The 20,399-nt window shown below is 36.0% G+C and overlaps 1 protein-coding gene across 4 annotated transcripts in view; it reads right to left on the minus strand.

Moving 5' to 3' along the window:
* Positions 1 to 473: 473 nt before the first annotated feature.
* Positions 474 to 20,399, minus strand: part of Eaat2 (Excitatory amino acid transporter 2) — a 68,981-nt gene continuing 49,055 nt past the window's right edge. For all 4 annotated transcript variants that reach the window (XM_073971175.1, XM_073971176.1, XM_073971177.1 and 1 more), the window contains 5 exons: positions 15,766 to 16,099; positions 10,862 to 11,431; positions 9,814 to 10,143; positions 1,562 to 1,673; positions 474 to 1,196 (listed from right to left, as the gene is read on the minus strand). In XM_073971175.1, coding sequence (XP_073827276.1) covers positions 1,014 to 1,196; positions 1,562 to 1,673; positions 9,814 to 10,143; positions 10,862 to 11,431; positions 15,766 to 16,099 — 1,529 coding nt within the window. In that variant the 3' untranslated portion in view covers positions 474 to 1,013. The remainder of the gene's footprint in view (positions 1,197 to 1,561; positions 1,674 to 9,813; positions 10,144 to 10,861; positions 11,432 to 15,765; positions 16,100 to 20,399) is intronic.

Consider the following 20,399-nt stretch of genomic DNA (forward strand, 5'->3'; position numbering starts at 1 on the left):
CAAAACTCCGATGGAAAGACCAAGTTGAAGAAGATATCACAAAACATGGCATCCAAAATTGGAGAAGTAAGGCAAAAGATCGGTGCGTTTGGAAATCTATTCTTAGTTCGGCTTATGGGACAAGACGTTCTTTTCAATATTTTTATGAGATTTTAAAACATACATACATATATTCCCACAACATTCCCGAAGGGACAAGGAGACTTCTTTTATATCAATGAGCGTCTTACGATACCACTTGTAGAAACGTTTTTCATGGCTGAAATACTCAGGAAAAGTAAGTCGACATTACACTGAGGGGATTTGCCTCCCCGAAAATTTTGATTGAAACGCATACCTTCTAAATGCAAGGCGGTCGTCGTTTTGAAAAATTGAATTTTGGATGATCTTCGCTGTATTCACTTTCTAGGCTATGCCACTTAAGAAATATATAATTTGTTTCCTGTTTTTTTTTTTTTGTTATAGCACCATCATTGTGGTATACATTTTGATATAAATATTTATTATCTTTTTGTTTTGGCTAGGTTTGTTAAAAGTGTTTGAGATAAAATACTTTGTTTGATATAATTATTTATGTGTGTGTGTGTTTTTCAAATGGTTAAAATTATTTCATTCAAAACATTCCCTAACACTTATTTTTGTTTAGAAGTTTTGATTTAAATTGACGACAAAAATGTATGGCTAATTGATTGACTATGAAAATGGGACCAATAAGAGGGAGAAATTTCTTTTCTTGTTGTTGAATTTTTTTGTTTTGTTTACTACCATAAAGTGAACAATATTTGTTATTTTACTACAATTGCTGTTAATGTCTGTATGGTTGTTTTTGTTGTTGGTGTTTGGTGGTTTTTTGGTAGATTCTAATAAACATTTTTGTTTGTTGGTTTTGTAATTATTGTTCTTTGTTTTTATTAGCTAGCATTGCTTCATTCTTTCTTCTTTTCTGACTGGTGCTGCTTTGCTAATTATGATGTTGTTTTTGTTGCCTTTCTTTCATCCATACTAGCTTTGGCTTATATTTTATGATTAGCATGGCCATTCTGATGATGTGGATGCTGATGGTGATGTTGTTGCTGGACTTTATTAATGACCGCATTCATGTCGACGATAACGGCATCCGGCATGGTGCAAGTACTGTCCAATTCAGTTTGTCCCTCCAAGCTGACATGACCATTTGGCGTGCTGATGGGAATTTCCTGTGAGTTTAAAACACAAACAAACGAAAAACCAACAGAAAATAAAATGTGTGGCACAATATCCACAAAAAGACAAAAACAAAAGAAAAAAATGTTATTAGTAATTATTTCAAAAATTGCTAATAATAAGAATACAAATGTTGTAAACAATATACTGTTTCGAGGGCTCATCATCTCTCACTATTCGCAACGGTATCTGTAAGCGCATATTTTTTAGTGAGTTACAGAAATGTTGACATTTCTGTTAAATTGTTTTTTAGTTTATTTTTTCAATCGGAATATACTTTACCATTAATGTTGGGGATATTGGGGTCTTGGAGGGGAATATTTTTTTGCAATGATTGTTATAAGAATGAATTCATTACCTGATAGAGTATGGCTGCATCCAGAGCCATTAATTCTTTACGCGACAGCTCCTCAACAATGGCGGCGGTATAACAATCTCCCAACATGTTATTGGTGGTACGAATCCGATCCCTATGAAAGAAGACGAATTTTAAAATCAAATAAAATTAACAATTAAAAATAATTAGAATCATAAAGATTAAGATGTCAGCCATCTTATAAAAAAATTTAGTTCATAATTTACAACTTTTGTATAATTCCCTTTTCCGGCTATATACTTTACGTAACAGTTTGTATAAAACAGTTTATATAAAATATATTGATTTTGTATCACGAGTTTGCTTTAAAATCTGCAGGTACCGTAATGTGGGGCTATACCAAATCATTGACATATCGTTGGTGTCACTTAAGTGTTCCATACGCCATTTTTGACATTTTGAGTTACAGATACCTTTCAAAGTTTTCAACCCTACTATTTCTGAATTTCTAGTTGGTTTTCCTCTATCTTTTATAGTTTTCGAGATATAGAAATATTCCACATGGAACAAAAAACTGCCCAATTTTGTCAAGTTACGAACAATTTGGCGTATGGAACAAATTGTTTTAAAGGACTAGGTTTAAAAACTGAAGAAGAATAGTGTTTAAATCAAGATATTTTAAAATGTTGTATTGTTATATGAAACTAAAATTAATTATACCCTACACCACTATGTGGGGAGGGTATTATAAGTTGGTTTTGGCCAAAAAGTTTGTAACGCATCGAAATAATAGTCGTAGACCCATACATACATATATACCAAACTGAATGTCTCGACGAGCTGAGTCGATCTGGCTATGTGTGTCCGTCCGTCTGACCGTCTGTCCATCTAAACCTTGTAATCACGCTACAGGTCGCAATTTTGATCGGATCGTTTTTTTTCCAAAGCGAAAATCTGTGCATCTACAATGGGTATATCAAAAGCAAAACCTGCTAATGAAAGTAGAAAATATCACCTTTCTAACGACGTAAAGTAGGTTGTCGTAGGTGATCAAAAAAGATGATATCACAATAGTCGCAAATACAACCCAACTTTTCAATTTTGCGATTTTAATCATAATGACAAATATCACAGATTTGGATGGAAACTTTCCAAAAGCAAAGCCTAAGTTAGAAAGTAGAAAATCCCATCTTTACAATGATGCATAGTATGTTGGCGTAGATGGTCAAATAACGGAGGTATAGCAGTCGTCGGAAATGCATCCCATTATCCGATTTTTTTTTTTTTTTATCACGCTACAGGTTGCAATTTTGATCGGATCGTCACGAATTTTTTTGGGAGTTGATGTGGGTCCCACAGACGAAGAAGCTTATTTAGTTTAGTGATAGTCGGATAATATTCAGGAGTCGGAATAAGCAAAAAGCTTATGTGGAGAAAAGTCAACGTTTTTTTCTTATGTGAATATCTCTGCTTCTTGTAGGAGTATTCCAATAGGAAATACCGTCAATGGAAGAAGAAAAGATCTCCTTAATATTGCTGCAAAGTATGCTGGCGTAAGTGGGCAAACAACCGAGATATCGCAAAAGTCAGTAATATATCCAATTTTTCCATTTTTTATAATCACGCTACAGGTTGGAATTTTGATCGGGTAGTCACGAAATTTTGGGGGTTGATGGTGGCCCCACAGAAGAAAAAACATATTGATTTTGGTGATAGTCGGATAATATTTAGGGGTCGGAATGGGGAAAAACGTATGTGGAGACAAATTCAAAGTTATATTCTTTGTGAAAACATCGGCTTCTGTTAATGGAAGAATAAAATATTACCTTTACATTGAAGTAAAGTAGTTGTCGAAGGTGGCCAAACAAAGGACATACCACAATAGTGGGTAATGCATCCAATTCTTTTGGTTGCTTATGGGGGTCCCAGAGAGAAAAAGGGAATATTATGTTTGGTGGTAATCGGATTATATTCCCTAAAAGAAATGTTTACCAGTGAAAAGCTTATGCAGAGGGGTAGTGGTGTAGGGCATCACATGGTCGGCCCCGTCCCGACTATAGCCTTTGCTCACTTGTTTTTGCTTAAATTTAATGCCTCCCGCTTAATAAAACACATGTAAGATAATTAAAATGTCAGAAAATGAATAAAAATAGAATTCTATTGCCACTACCAATAGTTCAAAGAACGATTATTGCTTTTTCGAATGAAGTTAACGATGAAGTGCAAATAAGCTAATAAAAATTATATTTTTCGAAAGTGGAGGAGTCCACTCCTTAAATAAATGTAAAGAAAACATATAACAATGGTCCCTAAAGCATTTATTTTCTGCTGCAACTGTTTTATTGAATTTTCGGCTCTACAGCAGCACTTCACATAACGGAGGTGGAACACAATTGATCAAAAGTTTGTTTATTAAAATGTGACATAAAGTGTTTTATGTGACACAAATTGCCAAAAACTTGAAAAAATGATCCTATGGAACAAATCAACAACCTTTTGCATTTATAAAAATTCGCCATAACTTCTGGACTATAACAGATATCTGACTAAAATAAACTCCTAATATATTCTTTGAGTTTAGTTAAGTAGAACAGTATTGGATTTTTGCACCACATCTAGCCTGTATGGACTAAAATATTAACTTGAGTTTTTCTCGAATCAGGCAAATGACGTATGGAACACTTAAGCATGACACCGACGATATGCCAAATATTTTTAGTAACCAAACTTCTTCATTAAGGACTCGAAATATTAAATTAAACGGAAAAAAATTACTGCATTTCAAGAATAGTGTTCATAAAGTCTTGCCAATGTTAAAATATCTGCATTTCATGAACGCCTTTCATAAAGCAAAAAAATACTGATTTTTTCTGAGAGATTGAATAAAAAAACAATTTTGGCGAGTTGTTGTTTTTGTTATTTTATTATTGACTAACAACCACCACACACCACCAACCAAACTAGAGACAAATTTTGCTGCTTTTTATTAATTAATACTTTTACTTTGTATTATTGTAATTTACCCTTTCTTCTACTAATGGATTTTCACTATAGTTGTTATCGTCTTGTGAACATAGAACAATACGAACCATATGTACATACATGTTGAGTAGGCCGGGGCGATTTGTGTGGAAGGAAAAAAGTGTTACCGGGCGCCTGGAGTTTCTGATTCTTGGGATTGTACTGAGCAAAAAAGTCAACTAGACCATATGTCTACGGTGAAAATCGAGCACCCGGATTTTCACTTGAAGCTTTTTTTCAAGGATTTTCGGATATTTTGGCATATAACAACCAAACCACTGATATTTTCGATCCAACACACAAACAACAATTGTAGCCAAGACAATAATAAAGAACTCTCTAGTACATCGCAAAAGCATTGGATCGCTCCTTCAGGCAGTTATGGCCTCGACAAGGTGCACATTTTTCGGAAAATATCGACAAATGACACTGTGCTACAAAATGGGACTCAAATTCAGTGGGTGGAAAATCTCTTTCGGAGATGAAAGCCCTTGGGGAGTGTACTAAGAACCCAAAAGGAAATTTTCACCATAGGTCAAGTTTCCGAGATATCGCGTGATTAATGGTTTAATTTTGGCCCCTTAATTTGCGAGAAAATAGCTTTATATCTCTGTTAAGCATTATTGTAGCTTCATTTTGAGATTACATGTCGTCAGTCAAATCGAGTGGTGAATCTTTTTGTAGAATATTTTATCCCTCTAACTCCATTCCTTTTATGTCCTTTTCGTCCTTTATTTTTTGAACCGTAGTAAAAGTACAACAAGACGAGATTTTACAGTATCCAAATATTCTACAAAAATGTTGTTCAGAAGATTTTAGGTACGGTTCTCATTGATGACCAATCGATATTTCCCCGTTTTCATGGTCCTTTTTGACATTTACCCGTATTTTGTTGAGAAAACTATGTTTTGTTTTTATGTATATTCGTTATTGGTCTGTGGTGCATCTGAAATACTTACCATAAATAGCTCTTGTAATGACGAACACGTTAATAACAAATTTTATTGAAGGATAGATCCGGTTATCTAAACTTTTGAACCCCATATTCTGATATCAAAACCGATTTTGGAACCGGTTTTAAGTAACCGATTAATCGTATATGTATATCATTGGAAAGCTAATAAAACGGTCAATCAAATGACAGCAAGTAGCTGATTACAACTTTCTTGGTTCCGATGCTAGAACAAAAAACCGCTTTCTTAAACCTATTTTGATGTAAAATATCACTGGGTTGAAAAATTTTTTTTTGGCGATGAAAGCCGATTAATTCCCCTAATTTCAACGTCTGGGTAAACGGGTACGTAGCTACCTATTAGTTATCTTTACCTACGCGTTTGGTAATTTCTACATGCCATTTACCGAGGGGTGTAAATTTTGAAATCATGTGGTAATATTGGTGATTTTCATTTATGATTTCGCAAAATCATTGCCACATAGAAGTGTTTTACAACTTTTAACACATTGGCAACGATTAAGCAGGTAAAATCCTTGGTGAAAGTAACACGGCCGTTTTTGACTCGGTAACGTTACCTATGCGTTGAAATTATAAAATGTTGCTTACACGGGAGCTATCTGTGAACTCATAGATAGCTACGTGTTGAAATTACGGGCATAAGATATTTTATAAATCTGGAAAGACAGTTATGCCATAGGTCAAACTTCTGAGTTATTGTGAGATGAATTTGTGTTATGTTGTTTTGTTATCATGCACTTAAAGTTCATCAAGAATGAATTAATTTCGCCATAACTCAGAAGTTTGAACCACGTCAATCCAGTGATTGATTTGATTGACCATTTTATTAGCTTTCCAATGATATACATATACGATTAATCGGTTACTTAAAACCAGTTCCAAAATCGGTTTTGATATCAGAATATGGGGTTCAAAAGTTTAGATAACCGGATCTATCCTTCAATAAAATTTGTTATTAACGTGTTCGTCATTACAAGAGCTATTTGTGGTAAGTATTTCAGATGCACCACAGACCAATAACGAATATACATAAAAACAAACCATAGTTTTCTCAACAAAATACGGGTAAATGTCAAAAAGGACCATGAAAACGGGGAAATATCGATTGGTCATCAATGAGAACCGTACCTAAAATCTTCTGAACAACATTTTTGTAGAATATTTGGATGCTGTTAAATCTCGTCTTGTTGTACTTTTACTACGGTTCAAAAAATAAAGGACGAAAAGGACATAAAAGGAATGGAGTTAGAGGGATAAAATATTCTACAAAAAGATTCACCACTCGATTTGACTGAAGACATGTAATCTCAAAATGAAGCTACAATAATGCTTAACAGAGATATAAAGCTATTTTCTCGCAAATTGAGGGGCCAAAATTAAACCATTAATCACGCGATATCTCGGAAACTTGACCTATGGTGAAAATTTCCTTTTGGGTTCTTAGTACACTCACCAAGGGCTTTCATCTCCGAAAGGGATTTTCCACCCACTGAATTTGAGTCCCATTTTGTAGCACAGTGTCATTTGTCGATATTTTCCGAAAAATGTGCACCTTGTCGAGGCCATAACTGCCTGAAGGAGCGTTCCAATGCTTTTGCGATGTACTAGGGAGTTCTTTATTATTGTCTTGGCTACAATTGTTGTCTGTGTGTTGTATCGAAAATATCAGTGGTTTGGTTGTTATATGCCAAAATATCCGAAAATCCTTGAAAAAAAGCTTCAAGTGAAAATCCGGGGGCTCGATTTTCACCGTAGACATATGGTCTAGTTGACTTTTTTGCTCAGTACAATCCCAAGAATCAGAAACTCCAGGCGCCCGTGATGATGTTCAAATCGCCCCACTCTAATGTTGAGTCGTCTATCACACTAGCTTGAAATATTAGATGTTTCTTTATATTAAAGAAATTAAAATTTTGTAGTTGCGAACTATACAGCCAGTTTTTTCGACACCAAACGCACTGTAGTTGTTTGGTTTGTCAGTTAACTAACAAAATTGTTTCAACCTACAGTGGTAGTTTAGGTATGTGTGTGGTGTGGTTTGTTGATATTGTCTCATTGTCATGGCGAGGGTTGTGTTGTGGTTTGTTGATACATTGCCAAAATCATGGTGAGACGACGAGACCATTCAAAAGAGAACGAGAACAAAGTTGAGAGCATTTACCAAACAAGAGAGGAAATATGAGCGCAAATAGTGGAATATCAGGAAAATAGGAAAATGATTTTGCATCTTACGAAAATCTTACATATTTTTTGAAAAAATAGTAGCTTTCGGATGGAAATAAGAAACTGCACATGTATCTTATGTGAGGTACCTGCACAGTACGAAAAAACTACATCACGAACGAAAATATGTAAAAATTCTTGAAATATTTTTTCTGTTTAAGTTTGGAAGAAATGTTTGAAGAAGTTTTAGAGTTATCTTGAAAAAAGAGCTCAATAGGAGCTCTTAAACTTTACTTTTTCCGAATTTTGTGTGGGAGGTACGCGAAGCCCCAAAATTTCGTGAGGATCCGATCAAAATTCCGACCTGTAGCGTGATTGCACAAAAAATGGAAAAAGGGATGCATTACCGACTATTGCGATATCTCTGTTCTTTGACCACCTATGACAACCTACTTCACATCATTGTAAAGGTCATATTTTCTACTTTCCTTTCCAGGTTTTGCTTTCGATATACCTCTTACAGAAGAGAAATATTCGCTTTGAAATAAAACGTTAGCCTTTTCACCAAATAAGTTTTTTATACCCAGAGGATTATATCTGTTCACAAATTATGCGCTTCAGATAGTCGAAACAAAGCTGAATCACCCCAATTGAAGCTGATGCCGAATAAGCAAACATCTAAGATAAACCGAAAGTGTCAGGAAACATAGATCGAGGATGTCGGTAGCAACATAACTCACAAAAATCGAAAATCGAACACACGTAGCTCAAGAAGAATAAAATGTCTTTTAGACAACCTGCAGGAAGCTACTAATGTTTACTACGATATAATTTTTCAATTATGTTTGTTTTGTTTATTGTTGAAGATTCAATCTCATTTGATTGCTTGAGTGGAGTATTCCCCCTTGGCTCAATAATAAATGAAGTTGAGCCAATGGGGGAATACTCCACTCAAGCAATCAAATTTTTCAATTATATTATCTAAAAACTAGTAAAATTAGTCGATTTTTGCAGTTCTGGAACTGACATAATAACTCGAGATACTTTGTGAAAACACATATTGGTTTTAGTTGATTTCTACGTTTTGGGGGGAACAGAAATTTAAAATATCTATTTAAAAAATGTGATCCTTCCAGTCAAAATTTCGATTTTAATGAAAGAAGTTTATAACTTTTTTGTCAAAAAATAAAAAATCTGTCTCGCTTAAAGACAAGCTTTTTATGTATTTATTAAGCTCACCAAACCATATGAAGATCGGTCAATTAATTTTCTAATTGTTATTGGCACCGACTTCAAAAATGCCATTTCGAGAAACACGAGTTTAAAGTTTCTATGCTACATACAAATTACAATAAATTTTTGCTTTCCAATGCTCATACCTCAGCCAATTTTGCATCGATCGACTCGAAATGTTTGCGACATACTCTATACTAGCTGTAACTCATTTTGGCTGTTACAGACAAAAATCGGTAAAATTAAATCGCAAAATGATGACTAAAAGCATAAAGAAAAGTTGGCATCACTGTTTGTGTCGGTAGAGGCTAGCGGCTACTTTTTATTCATCGTAAACTTACCGAAAAATTTCGTTAATTATCGAAATTGTAAGCATTTTAATTTTACCGATAATTATCAATAACAGCAAAAATGAGTTACAGAATCCCACTACTGTACTTCAAAATTCGATTTTTTGAAAGTGATAAGTAGAGGTAAACCCTTAAGACAACTCAATCCGATATGTATTATTGTTCATATCTAAAGTGGGGTACACACGATTAGTTTTGACTGTCAGTTTTGCTCAAAAAGTCGGTAGCTTGCCAGTGTGGCCGTCATTTTTTTCAGTCATCAGGCAACCACAAAATATTTTGTGGTTGCTGGACAGTTTGACACTTATAAATATTTTCGAAATTCGACAGTCAAAACTGATCGTGTGTACCCCGCTTAAAGTTAGTATTAAGATATGAAATATAGATGGTGTTTTTGACCTTCACGTGTGAGGAGATTACAGTTTAAGAAGATAAAAAGCATGCCGACGCTAAGTACGTACTACAAAACAATACAGATCCCCGCTCATAAAATCCCATCCCATTGATATTCCTTAAAATTATTTCATTTGGTTAATTTATAAGAAGATACTTACACAAACCAATCGACAGCAAACAGCAATGTGACATCCTGTACTGGAGCATCGATAGCCGTCAAAACAACCAGCAGCAAGACTAAAGCAGCACTGGGAACACTTGCGGAACTCATTGAAGCAGCGGTGGATGTCAGCAACACTGTGACAATTTCACCAAAACCCAGCGTCATGCCAGACATTTGGGCAATGAAAATCGAAGCAATTGAAATAAAGAGAGCCGTGCCATCCATGTTAATGTTGCAACCAATTGGGAGGACAAATCGTGTGATGCGTTGATCCACACGCAGCTTGTCGTTCATGCAACGGAATGTCACAGGAAGTGCAGCAGCACTGTAGTAGAGTGCATTTTTGTTTTTGTTGTAGAAGAAGTAGTATCACAGTTGGAAAATTATCACAAGATGAGATTTGGTTTTTCAGTATCACAGGATGGTTAAGATGAACAAATTGCATTAACGAGCGATTATTGTTGATTGAAGGAATGATTTGATTTTGGATTTGATTTTTTTGTTTTGTTTCACAATATTGTGTTTGTTGTTGTTGGGGAATTTTTTGTTACAATTTTGTTATTGGTTTTTTTATTTAGGTTGGGAAAATTGTTTACATAATTTTCACAAAAATTTGATTTATGTGATTTATTTGTTTTCGATTTGATTGTTGAAAGAACGTAAAAATCAAAATGTTGCATTCAAGATCGAACAAAAACCAAAAAAGGAAAGAAATATTTGTAGCAAATGACGTAAAAATATAATTTGTAAAAATTTCTATAAAACAAAGTGAACCTCTAGAGGGTCATCTTCAGTTATGTTGTTTTTATAAACTCAGATTTGATCTTATTTTTTTGGACTAGGAGGTATCATCGTTTAAAACGATTTCCACCTCCTTCCATGTTTTTCTCTTTGTAAATCTTGTTTTTGTTTTCCACCACCTTATCACATTGTATGGGTGTGGAAATTGCAAAACAAAAACTTCAAATGTTCTTCATTTTTGTTTTGTATAGCATATCTTTTTTATATATAGAAAGTTTATGTATGTATATTGTATGGCTTACGTTGAAGCTGTCGCAAATGCGGTTAGCATGGCTTGTATTAATCCTGCATAGAATTTGAATGGATTACGACGCACAACAACATAATAGATGACTTGCATTATGACAAACTGATACAGAACCACGCCAATGGTCACTGTCAAAATGAACCACATCAGCTGGGCCATCACCATGTGCAGATCGTTGACACTCAGTATTTTGCCAGCTATCACGGAACTGATGCCAATCGGTGTAAGCCACATAACGCAGGTAACCATTTTCATGACAACCTCAAATATTGCCGAAAAGAAATCCACGACCACTTGACCCTTTTCACCGATCGTACCAAGGAATGTGCCAAAGACTAAACAGAAAAATACTATGCCGAGGGTGTTGGTACCGCTACGATATTGAATGACACGAATAAGCGTGGGTTCCGTATCTTGGCTTTGGGCCTCCACTCCAGAATCTACATCTACGAGGCCGGTATCATTGAAGGTTTCATTGAATGTATGTGAAATTGAAGGTTTAGGCAGATAAACAGTGTGCGCTTGTTGAAATGAGGCTTGGAATAGATTGTCGGGGAAGACATTTCTGTAAAAGGAAATAAAAAGAATAAAAACAAACCATTGGTATATGAAAATCAAAATATTTGTTTTAAGTATAACAGTAATAAAGTGATGTTCTCAAATTTAAAATGTAGTTTAAACTTCCAACTCTGGTTGTATCAAATAAAAAAACCATTCAAAACTGTTATAATAAGAGTCCATATGTTTGCAAAACAGGGTGTTCCGTTATTTATCATAGCCACAAACCCTACTCACATGGCGTTATAGTAATTTCTATAAAATATAATTATAGTAGCACAGACACAAATCCCATATGTCAGATATGTATAACACTTAGTACAATAACGCTAATAACGTGATATAATTATTTCGATTAAAGAACGACTACAGCTTCTGCTTACATAATCCAAAATTTAAGGAGTTATTGTCAAGGATCTAGATTGACCACATGGGGTTCAACACATGGGGTTACCTTAAAATTTGGTAGCTGAGGATTCGGATACTTTTTTAAAAACAAAAATAGACCCGTGATTTTTATTAACCACCTAAAATATTCGTACACTCTATCAACACAAACATCAGTCTTATTTGGATGGAATGAAAATAACCAGGACATTCAATAAGCAAGGTGAGTATGCCTATAATTATATGCGCGTGGCATAAAGAACACTTCGAGGCCCATATCTCAGGAGGCATTGATTGGCCACCCAAAACTAAATTTGTATAATGTTGACTACCCACTATGAAAATTTCAACTCGATCCGAAAAGTGGTCTTAAACTTCAAAGCTATGCTCGAAGAGCGAAAATATTAAAATTTTCTGATAAATACCATCATCAAACTTGAAATAATATTACGAAGTGCTCAGAGGTCATGTACGGTAAAGTAGATTGGCTCAGAGGCAATCTACGGTAAAGTATATGGGATCAGAGGCCATCTACGATAGATTAGATGGGCTCAGATGCCATATACGGTAAAGTAGATGGGTTCAGAGGCCATCTACGGTAAAATAGATGGGATCAGATGCCATCTACGGTAGATTAGATGGGCACGAGGCCATCTACGGTAAAGTAGATGGGTTCAGAGGCCATCTACGGTAAAATAGATGGGCTCAGAGGCCATCTACCGTAGAGCTTATGGACTCAGAGGCCATATACGGTAGAGTAGATGGGCTCAGACGCCATCTACGGTAGAGTAGATGTGTTCTGAGGCCATCTACGGTAGAGTAGATGTGTTCTGAGGCCATCTACGGTAGAGTAGATGTGTTCTGAGGCCATCTACTGTAGAGTATATGGGCTCAGAGGTCATCTAAGGTGGAGTAGACGGACTCAGAGGCCATCTACGGTAGAGTTGATGGGTTCAGAGACCATCTACGGTCTCGATGGGCTCAGAGGCCATCTAAGGTAGAGTTGATGGGTTCAGAGACCATATACGGTAGATTTGATGGGCCCAGAGGCCATCTACGGTAAATTAGATGGGTCCATAAGCTCTACGGTAGATGGCCTCTGAGCCCATTTAATTTACCGTAGATGGCCTCTGAGCCCATCTACTCTACCGTAGATGGCCTCTAAGCCCATCTACTTTACCGTAGATGACCTCTGATCTACGGTAAAGTAGATGGGCTTAGAGGCCATCTACGGTAGAGTGGATGGGCTCAGAGGCCATCTACGGTAAATTAAATGGGCTCAGAGGCCATCTACCGTAGAGCTTATGGACTCAGAGGCCATATACGGTAAAGTAGATGGGTTCAGAGGCCATGTACGGTAAAGTAGATTGGCTCAGAGACCATCTACGGTAAAGTAGATTGGCTCCGAGGACATCTGCGGTAAAGAAATTGGGCTCAGAGGCCATCTACGGTAAAGTAGATGGGCTCAGAGGCAATCTACGGTAAAGTAGATGGGATCAGAGGCAATCTAAGATAAAGTAGATGGGATCAGAGACCATCTGCGGTAGAGTATATGGGCTCAGAGGTCATATACGGTAGAGTTGATGGGCTCAGAGGCTATTTACGGTAAAATAGACGGGGTCAGAGGCCATCTACCATAGACCTTATGGACTCAGAGGCCATCTACGGTAAACTAGATGGTAAAGTAGATGGGCTCATCTACGGTAAAGTAGATGGTCTCAGAGGCAATATAAGGTGGAGTAGATGGACTCAGAGACCAACTACGGTAAAGTTGGTATTGATGGGCTCAGAGGCAATATAAGGTGGAGTTGATGGGCTCAGCGGCCATCTACGGTAAAGTAGATTGTCTCAGAGGCTGTTTACGGTAACGTAGATTGTCTCAGAGGCCATCTACGGTAGATTAGATGGGCTCAGAGTCCATCTACTGCAGAGTATATGGACTCAGAAGCCATCTACTGCAGAGTATATGGACTCAGAGGTCATCTAAGGTGGAGTAGATGGACTCAGAGACCATCTACGGTAAAGTAGGTATTGATGGGCTCAGAGGCCATCTACGGTAGAGTAGGTATTGATGGGCTCAGAGGCCATCTACGGTAAAGTAGATTGTCTCAGAGGCCATCTACGGTAGATAAGATGGGCTCAGAGGCCATCTACGATAGAGTATATGGGCTCAGAGACCATCTACGGTAAAGTAGATTGTCTCAGAGGCTATCTACGGTAAAGTACATTGTCTCAGAGGCCATCTACGGTAGATTAGATAGTAAAGTAGATGTGAGGACATCTACAGTAAAGTAAATGTGCTCCGAGGAGATCTGCAGTAGTGCAGTGAGTAGGTGGGCTCAGAGGCCTTTTGCAGAAGAGTAAATTGTCTTAGAAGCCATCTACGGCAGAAAATATGGGCTCTAATGCCATTTATAGTGGAAAAGATGGACTTAGAAGCCATTTACAGCAGAGTAGATGAACTCAGAGACCTTCTACAATAGTGTAAATGGGCTCATTTTCACATGTCAAGGGGTTAATTTTTTATACCCTCAGCCTTTAGGCTAAAGACGGTATTTACACTTTGATACGACCAAAAATGTGCCTCATCGAAATAATGGTTTTAGACCCCAAGTATGTTTGTACGATATCCGTTTCAGAGAATTTTGGGTAGATCTAGCAATGTCCGTCCGTCTGTCTGTTTGTCTGGCTGGCTGGTGCGCACGATAACTCTCGAACGGATCAATCGATTCGGTTCAAATGTTGGGTATCGAAATATTTTGTACAGATTCGATTTAAGTTCGAAGATGGGCCGTATAGTCCACTTCTTCAGGTAACTCCCCCACAAATGTTCAAAAATTGTCGCAAAACCTGTGCGCACCATAACTCGTGTAGGGAATAACCGATTTGGTCCATACTTTGCACATCGTGTAATTTCTACCAAACTTAGATGAGGTTTCAATATGGACTCAATCGGTCCACTCCTTCGGGTACCTCCCACACAAAATTTCGGAAAAGTTTAGTTTAGGACCAGCTCTCGAATCGCTTTGATTTTTGTTTTTGCAACTTGTATTCACTACCCTCCATACGACGGTACAAGTTTCAGCAGGGGCAAGTCCATACTTCCCGACAGAATAGCCTGAAAGTTGCAAAAAACCCCCATGACACCTTGTGAGGTGGTTGGAGCGCAAGATAACTCTCGAACGGAACTGCCGATTCGTCCAAAATTTGGCCTTAGTAATATTTTGTCCAAACATAGTTAAAGTTTGAAGATAAGCCATATCGGTCCACTCTTTCACTTACCTCCCCCACAAAAGTTCAAAAATGTTCGGAAAAATTGTTCGTACGGTAACTCTTGAAGGAAGTGGCCGAATTGGTCTACACTTTACACATCCTAATATATGTACCAGATATAGATCAGGTTCAAATATGGACTATATTTGTCAACTCCATCCGGTACCTCCCACACAAAATTTCGGATAAGTTCACTTTAAGACCTGCTCTCGAATCACTTTGATGTTTGTAGAAGCAACTTGCATTCGCTGCCTCAATTACGATGGTAAAAGTTTTTTTTAGGGGCAAGTCCATACTTTTTTAGGGGCAAGTCCATACTTCTTGAAAACGGCCCGAAGGGTGTAAAAACCCTCTATGACACCATATGATGTGGCTGCAGATCCACTTCCATAACGGTCAATGTCGATCCATTCCCTTTGGTATATCCTCCGCAAAACTTTTGATCTTTAATCCTAATCAACATTTTTGTCGGTTCAAACGCCCAAAAGTTTTAAAACCACATAAATACATACGTATTTTGGGAAAAAATAGTTTCAATATACACAGGCTGAGGGTATATCTCTGTCGGCAAAGCCGACTGATACTTTTTTACTTGTTTTCTCTGATAATGCTTTTACAACGAAGTTCGAGAACATTTTTTTATTTACTTCATGAATAAATTAATAAAATATTATCACTTACCTTCCCAAATCCAATAAACTATCCAATAAATTCACAGCCCTTTTATCTGTGGAACGATCTATGTTATTGTGTAAATCTGGATCTCCGGGGTGTATTAATAGCACCAATGCAATACCCAATGCTGCATTCATCAATGAGGTGGTGGCAAAATAGACCAATGTTCGGAGGGCAATTTTACCATTCATGCGGGCATTTAAACTTGCCGAACCGGCAATAAGACTTGAGATGACCAATGGCAAAATCATCAGTTTCAAGACACGCATAAATAATTCACCAGGATATGAAATCAGCATTATGGAGTCCTCATGCAACTGAAAGGGGCGTAGAGAGAAACCTACAGAAAAAGAGAAGAAAAAGAAATAAAAAACAAAACAAAATAATGGTTTAATTATGATAAAGATGTGCAAAGAAAAAAACTTCAAATGGTGTTTATTTTTCCAAGTGACGTCGATGGTCTTTTGTTTACTTGAAGCTGAGCGAGAAAACGGATGGCAATGTGTCTGAAAATGCATTAATATCCTTAAGCTAGGATATTATGTGACACCATTTCCTCTTTGGCACATAGACAATGTTGGTTGGTTAGTATTATCTTCCCCCCTCCCTCCTTTTGTGAGTGTTGTTTCTATTTTTATCTGACCCATTTTGTGCTGAATCCTTTTATTTCTTTCCCCCAATGGAAATTGTATTTACTGAAGCGAAAAAAAAAACTTAGTTGGGATGTTGATATTGTTGTGTTAATGTGTGTGTGAGTGCCTGTGTTAGAATTGAATTGGTTCCTCTTCATTACCATCGCCATATGCTGTTGTTGTTTTGTGTTTACCTTGAACTTGAACCGGATCACATATTTTTTCTGCTTCACTTCCGTTTTGCTGTTTTCTATTTTCAAGTGCACTGAAGTGTGTTTTGAAGCCTCAATTAATAATGCAACAGTTGGGCGCCATTAGGAGAAATTAAATTCTTCGAAAATTAAGAGTATAAGGTTATATTTATACTAACAATTATTATGGTAACAATAGCTAATATAAACGTCACCTAAATGAATTTTCAAAATTAAACTTAAATAATTTCAAAATATTTTTATCAAATACATTCCTATTTCTTATTGAATTTTATCCATAACTCTACCTTTCAACAAAATTCTGTTTCGATTTTACCTATTAATTGTCTCTAGGCAACACCTTACATAGGAAAACATCCGACGTCATAGCCTCAATTAAAATGCCATTATAATTTACCAAGGAAAAACAAATTCGAAAAGGATTTCTTATTTCTATTTCCAAAACACACCCACCACTTAACAACAATCACGGCAGTGCACATTGATGTGTCCCACAAACCACTTAGGAGCCTCAACTAGCAATACAAAAAAAAAGTTTATTAACTTTGAGTGACATGCCACATGTCAACGGAAAATAACGTAAATAAGGTAGTAAATTATTTATTTTTTATCTGGTTATCTGGTTGGTGCCTACAAAAACGTCCACCCCTATTGCCCCTATCAACAACATAGAAAAATATATAGCACAAAACAACAACAATAATAACAATGCATAAACTATTGCTAACACCCAATTTGCTTTGAATATTCATATCTAAATTTTTCATTTTAGTTATTTTTAGGTTTTAAATAAAATAATTACCTCACGGTTTATTTTCAAGTGCAATGAAACATTGTTCCTTTGAAATTTAAATTTCTATTTAAATGGTGGTGGCCGTTGTGGTGGTGTTGGCTGCTATTGCAACAACAAATTGCGTTTTGTTCCACATCAGTGCCGTTATTGTTTGGTAACAATTTTCATCTGTGCAGATTATATTTTTTAATAGACAACTATTTAGTGACAACATTCTTGGGCATCCATTTATCTGTCATCTGCTACAAAATTATTTTTGGGTTTTCTTTTCTTTGATGACTGATGTGGATTTTCTTGCTTTATTTCTGGTTGTTATTTTTAGTCATATCTGTCATCTTAAATAATGTTGTCAAAGAGAACAATTATTTAGCCGGTGATAAAGTCAACATTTGTTTTGTGTAAAGAATTTACATGATTTTATGTCAACATTATGAAAAATTAAATAAATTGATAAATGCATATAAAGCGCATGATTTTGACGCATAATTTATCGGCTGGCATAATTAGTCTAATTAACTTGAATACATTAACAAAATTGACTCATCGAAACATTGAGCGTAGACATCACAAATGTTGCAATCAAATCCGTTTCAGGGAACTTGGTGTCGTATTAACTTTGTCATCCTATATACAACTAAATGACCCGGCCCATTATTGGCCCGCTCAAACCCTCCTGAGGAACTTTTTTAGCATGCAAAATAATCCCTAAAAATTTTCCCTATTTTATATAGACCCAGATTTAATTTATTTTGAAAATTCAGTAGAAACTTTCAGTTTTCGATACGAATTTATCACAATTTTCCATTCTTCTTCAAACTTCTTAATATAAATCAACGTTTAAGCATAGCCCTCATGCAATCATAACTAACACGTTGCGCCTTAACCAACTTTAAATGGAAGGTGCTTAAATCTGGAAAGTTTTTGCTGATTCAGAAACTAAAATATTCATAGATAAAAAAATCAAAAACCAAAAAAAAAAAATGCCGATGCGATTTTTATATAAATCGCGGTCAAATTTCACAATTTTAGGTTTTTACGATTTTGCTTGGAAACCGCAAGTCATATGGAAATGGGACTAAAGAAAAAGGTGTAGCAGTGAAAATTCTCTAAAAAATTTTCTTTCGTCCCATATCGATGGGACTTGCGGTTTCGAAGCAAAATCTTGGAACCTTAAAAAAATAAAAATGTGAACTTTGACCGTGATTTATTTAAAAATCGATCCAGCGATGTTTTATTTTTGATTTTTTCATCTTTGAAGTCTCATAGTCTGAAGGTATATTTTTGCCAACTGATACTTTATTCAATCCATCAGCTTCTGTGCACCGGATTAACATGGAGGAATCTTTGATAAGGGAGTCCACAATTATATTTTTTTTTCCTGATTTTTTTCACAATGGAACCGAAACATATTCCAGAATGGCTGTTCCTAGCTCTTTTGGTTAGTGTCGGTATAAAAGAGAGTCCCAGACCAATGATCTGTTAGCCAGTTCAACATCCACCACATGCCAACATCGGTGAGAGGTAATGGATGTAACACCCCCTCAATCTCTTCAAATCAGCTAACATATCACAATATCCACCTGAGCTGCTGTTCAGCTCCCCGCAACTGAATTCCTCCCAGCAAAATTTGAAGGAAGGGGTTGCCTGCGATCACGTTATTTCATGGCATCTTTTGCATTGGTTCAAACGAAGTCGTGAAAAATCCGATCTTTTCATTAGCATTTAAAGAAATGCAGAGGAAGTGAAAGATCCGATATTTTCATCATTGCATTTGACCCATGCAAAGGAAGTCGTGAACGATCCAATCTTTTCATCAACATTTGAACCCATTCCATAGATCCAATAGAGATGAATATTGTGTTTTTATTTATACACATTTTCTAAATTTATAAGATTAATTACACTGTGCAACACTGGAAATGCAAACAACTTGTAATGGGCATTTTCTGAAAGTACATATTGAGACTACAAAAACCTTAATTGGGTTTTGTGTTCTTAGATCGGGTTTAGGTTTTATGGCCTCATCTAAACCGATCTAAATTGAGCCTTTTTTCCAGTGATCGGACCTTTATCTCTGAAACTAATAATAATTTTGCTTTGCAGTTTTCAGCAATATTGTAGCCCTAAAGTAGTAAAACTTATGTGTCAAACAGATGAACTAGGAAAAGCTGCATCTAGCGCATCAAACTCGTTAAAATATAGAAAAGTTTACATAATTTCTGAAATTCTGGTCAGTAACAACTAAACTGTTGGGAGTTGAAACAAGTAACCATTCTAAAAATTTTCCATATAATGTGACCATCAATTCTTCAGAACATTCTAAAACTCTAAAATGGTTATTTCACGTTGTTTACGGGGTATTTCATAAGAAACCTTTTACAAAACTTATTTCAAACAATGTTCACACAGGCTGTTTATTCTCATATTGGGGATTTTAATGAATTATTGAAATATTTACCAAATTGTTGTTGAAAAATTTGCTATAAACAAGGCGATAGAGGCATTTTACAACAATATAATGTTCTGCAGAGTTGTGTAGTACATTCCAGACAATATTTCCCCAAAAGGTAACATTAAGAAGAATTTAACATTTTGGGAGATACGCTGCGAAATATACACAAATTATAGAATTTTTAGATATATTATAAAATTTGAGGCAACAAATTCAGTTTTTAGAGTTCACTATTCCTCGAAATATTTTCTTCTTGCTCTTATCTACAAGTTTGCTGCTGATATCAAAACAAGATTCGTATTGGTTTCAGAGATACAGCCCCGATTTGTTTTAAAAATTCGATCTTTAACCATGTTTAGATGAGGCCATAACAACCGAACCCTAAGAAAACAAAACCCAAATATGGTTTTTGCCTATTGGTCCTCTACTTTCATAAAATTCTGGACAGAAGTTGCTTGCACGCGATTGGCTCAAAAATGTTGCACAGTGTTATTTGCAATAGGCTTGATGTTGTCGGAGACTCGAAATCACAACCAAAGTTGTTAAAACTC

The sequence above is a fragment of the Musca autumnalis genome, unplaced genomic scaffold (genome assembly GCF_047663935.1).
Source record: "Musca autumnalis isolate F117 unplaced genomic scaffold, ASM4766393v1 scaffold_2, whole genome shotgun sequence".
In the NCBI taxonomy this organism is placed as follows: domain Eukaryota; kingdom Metazoa; phylum Arthropoda; class Insecta; order Diptera; family Muscidae; genus Musca; species Musca autumnalis.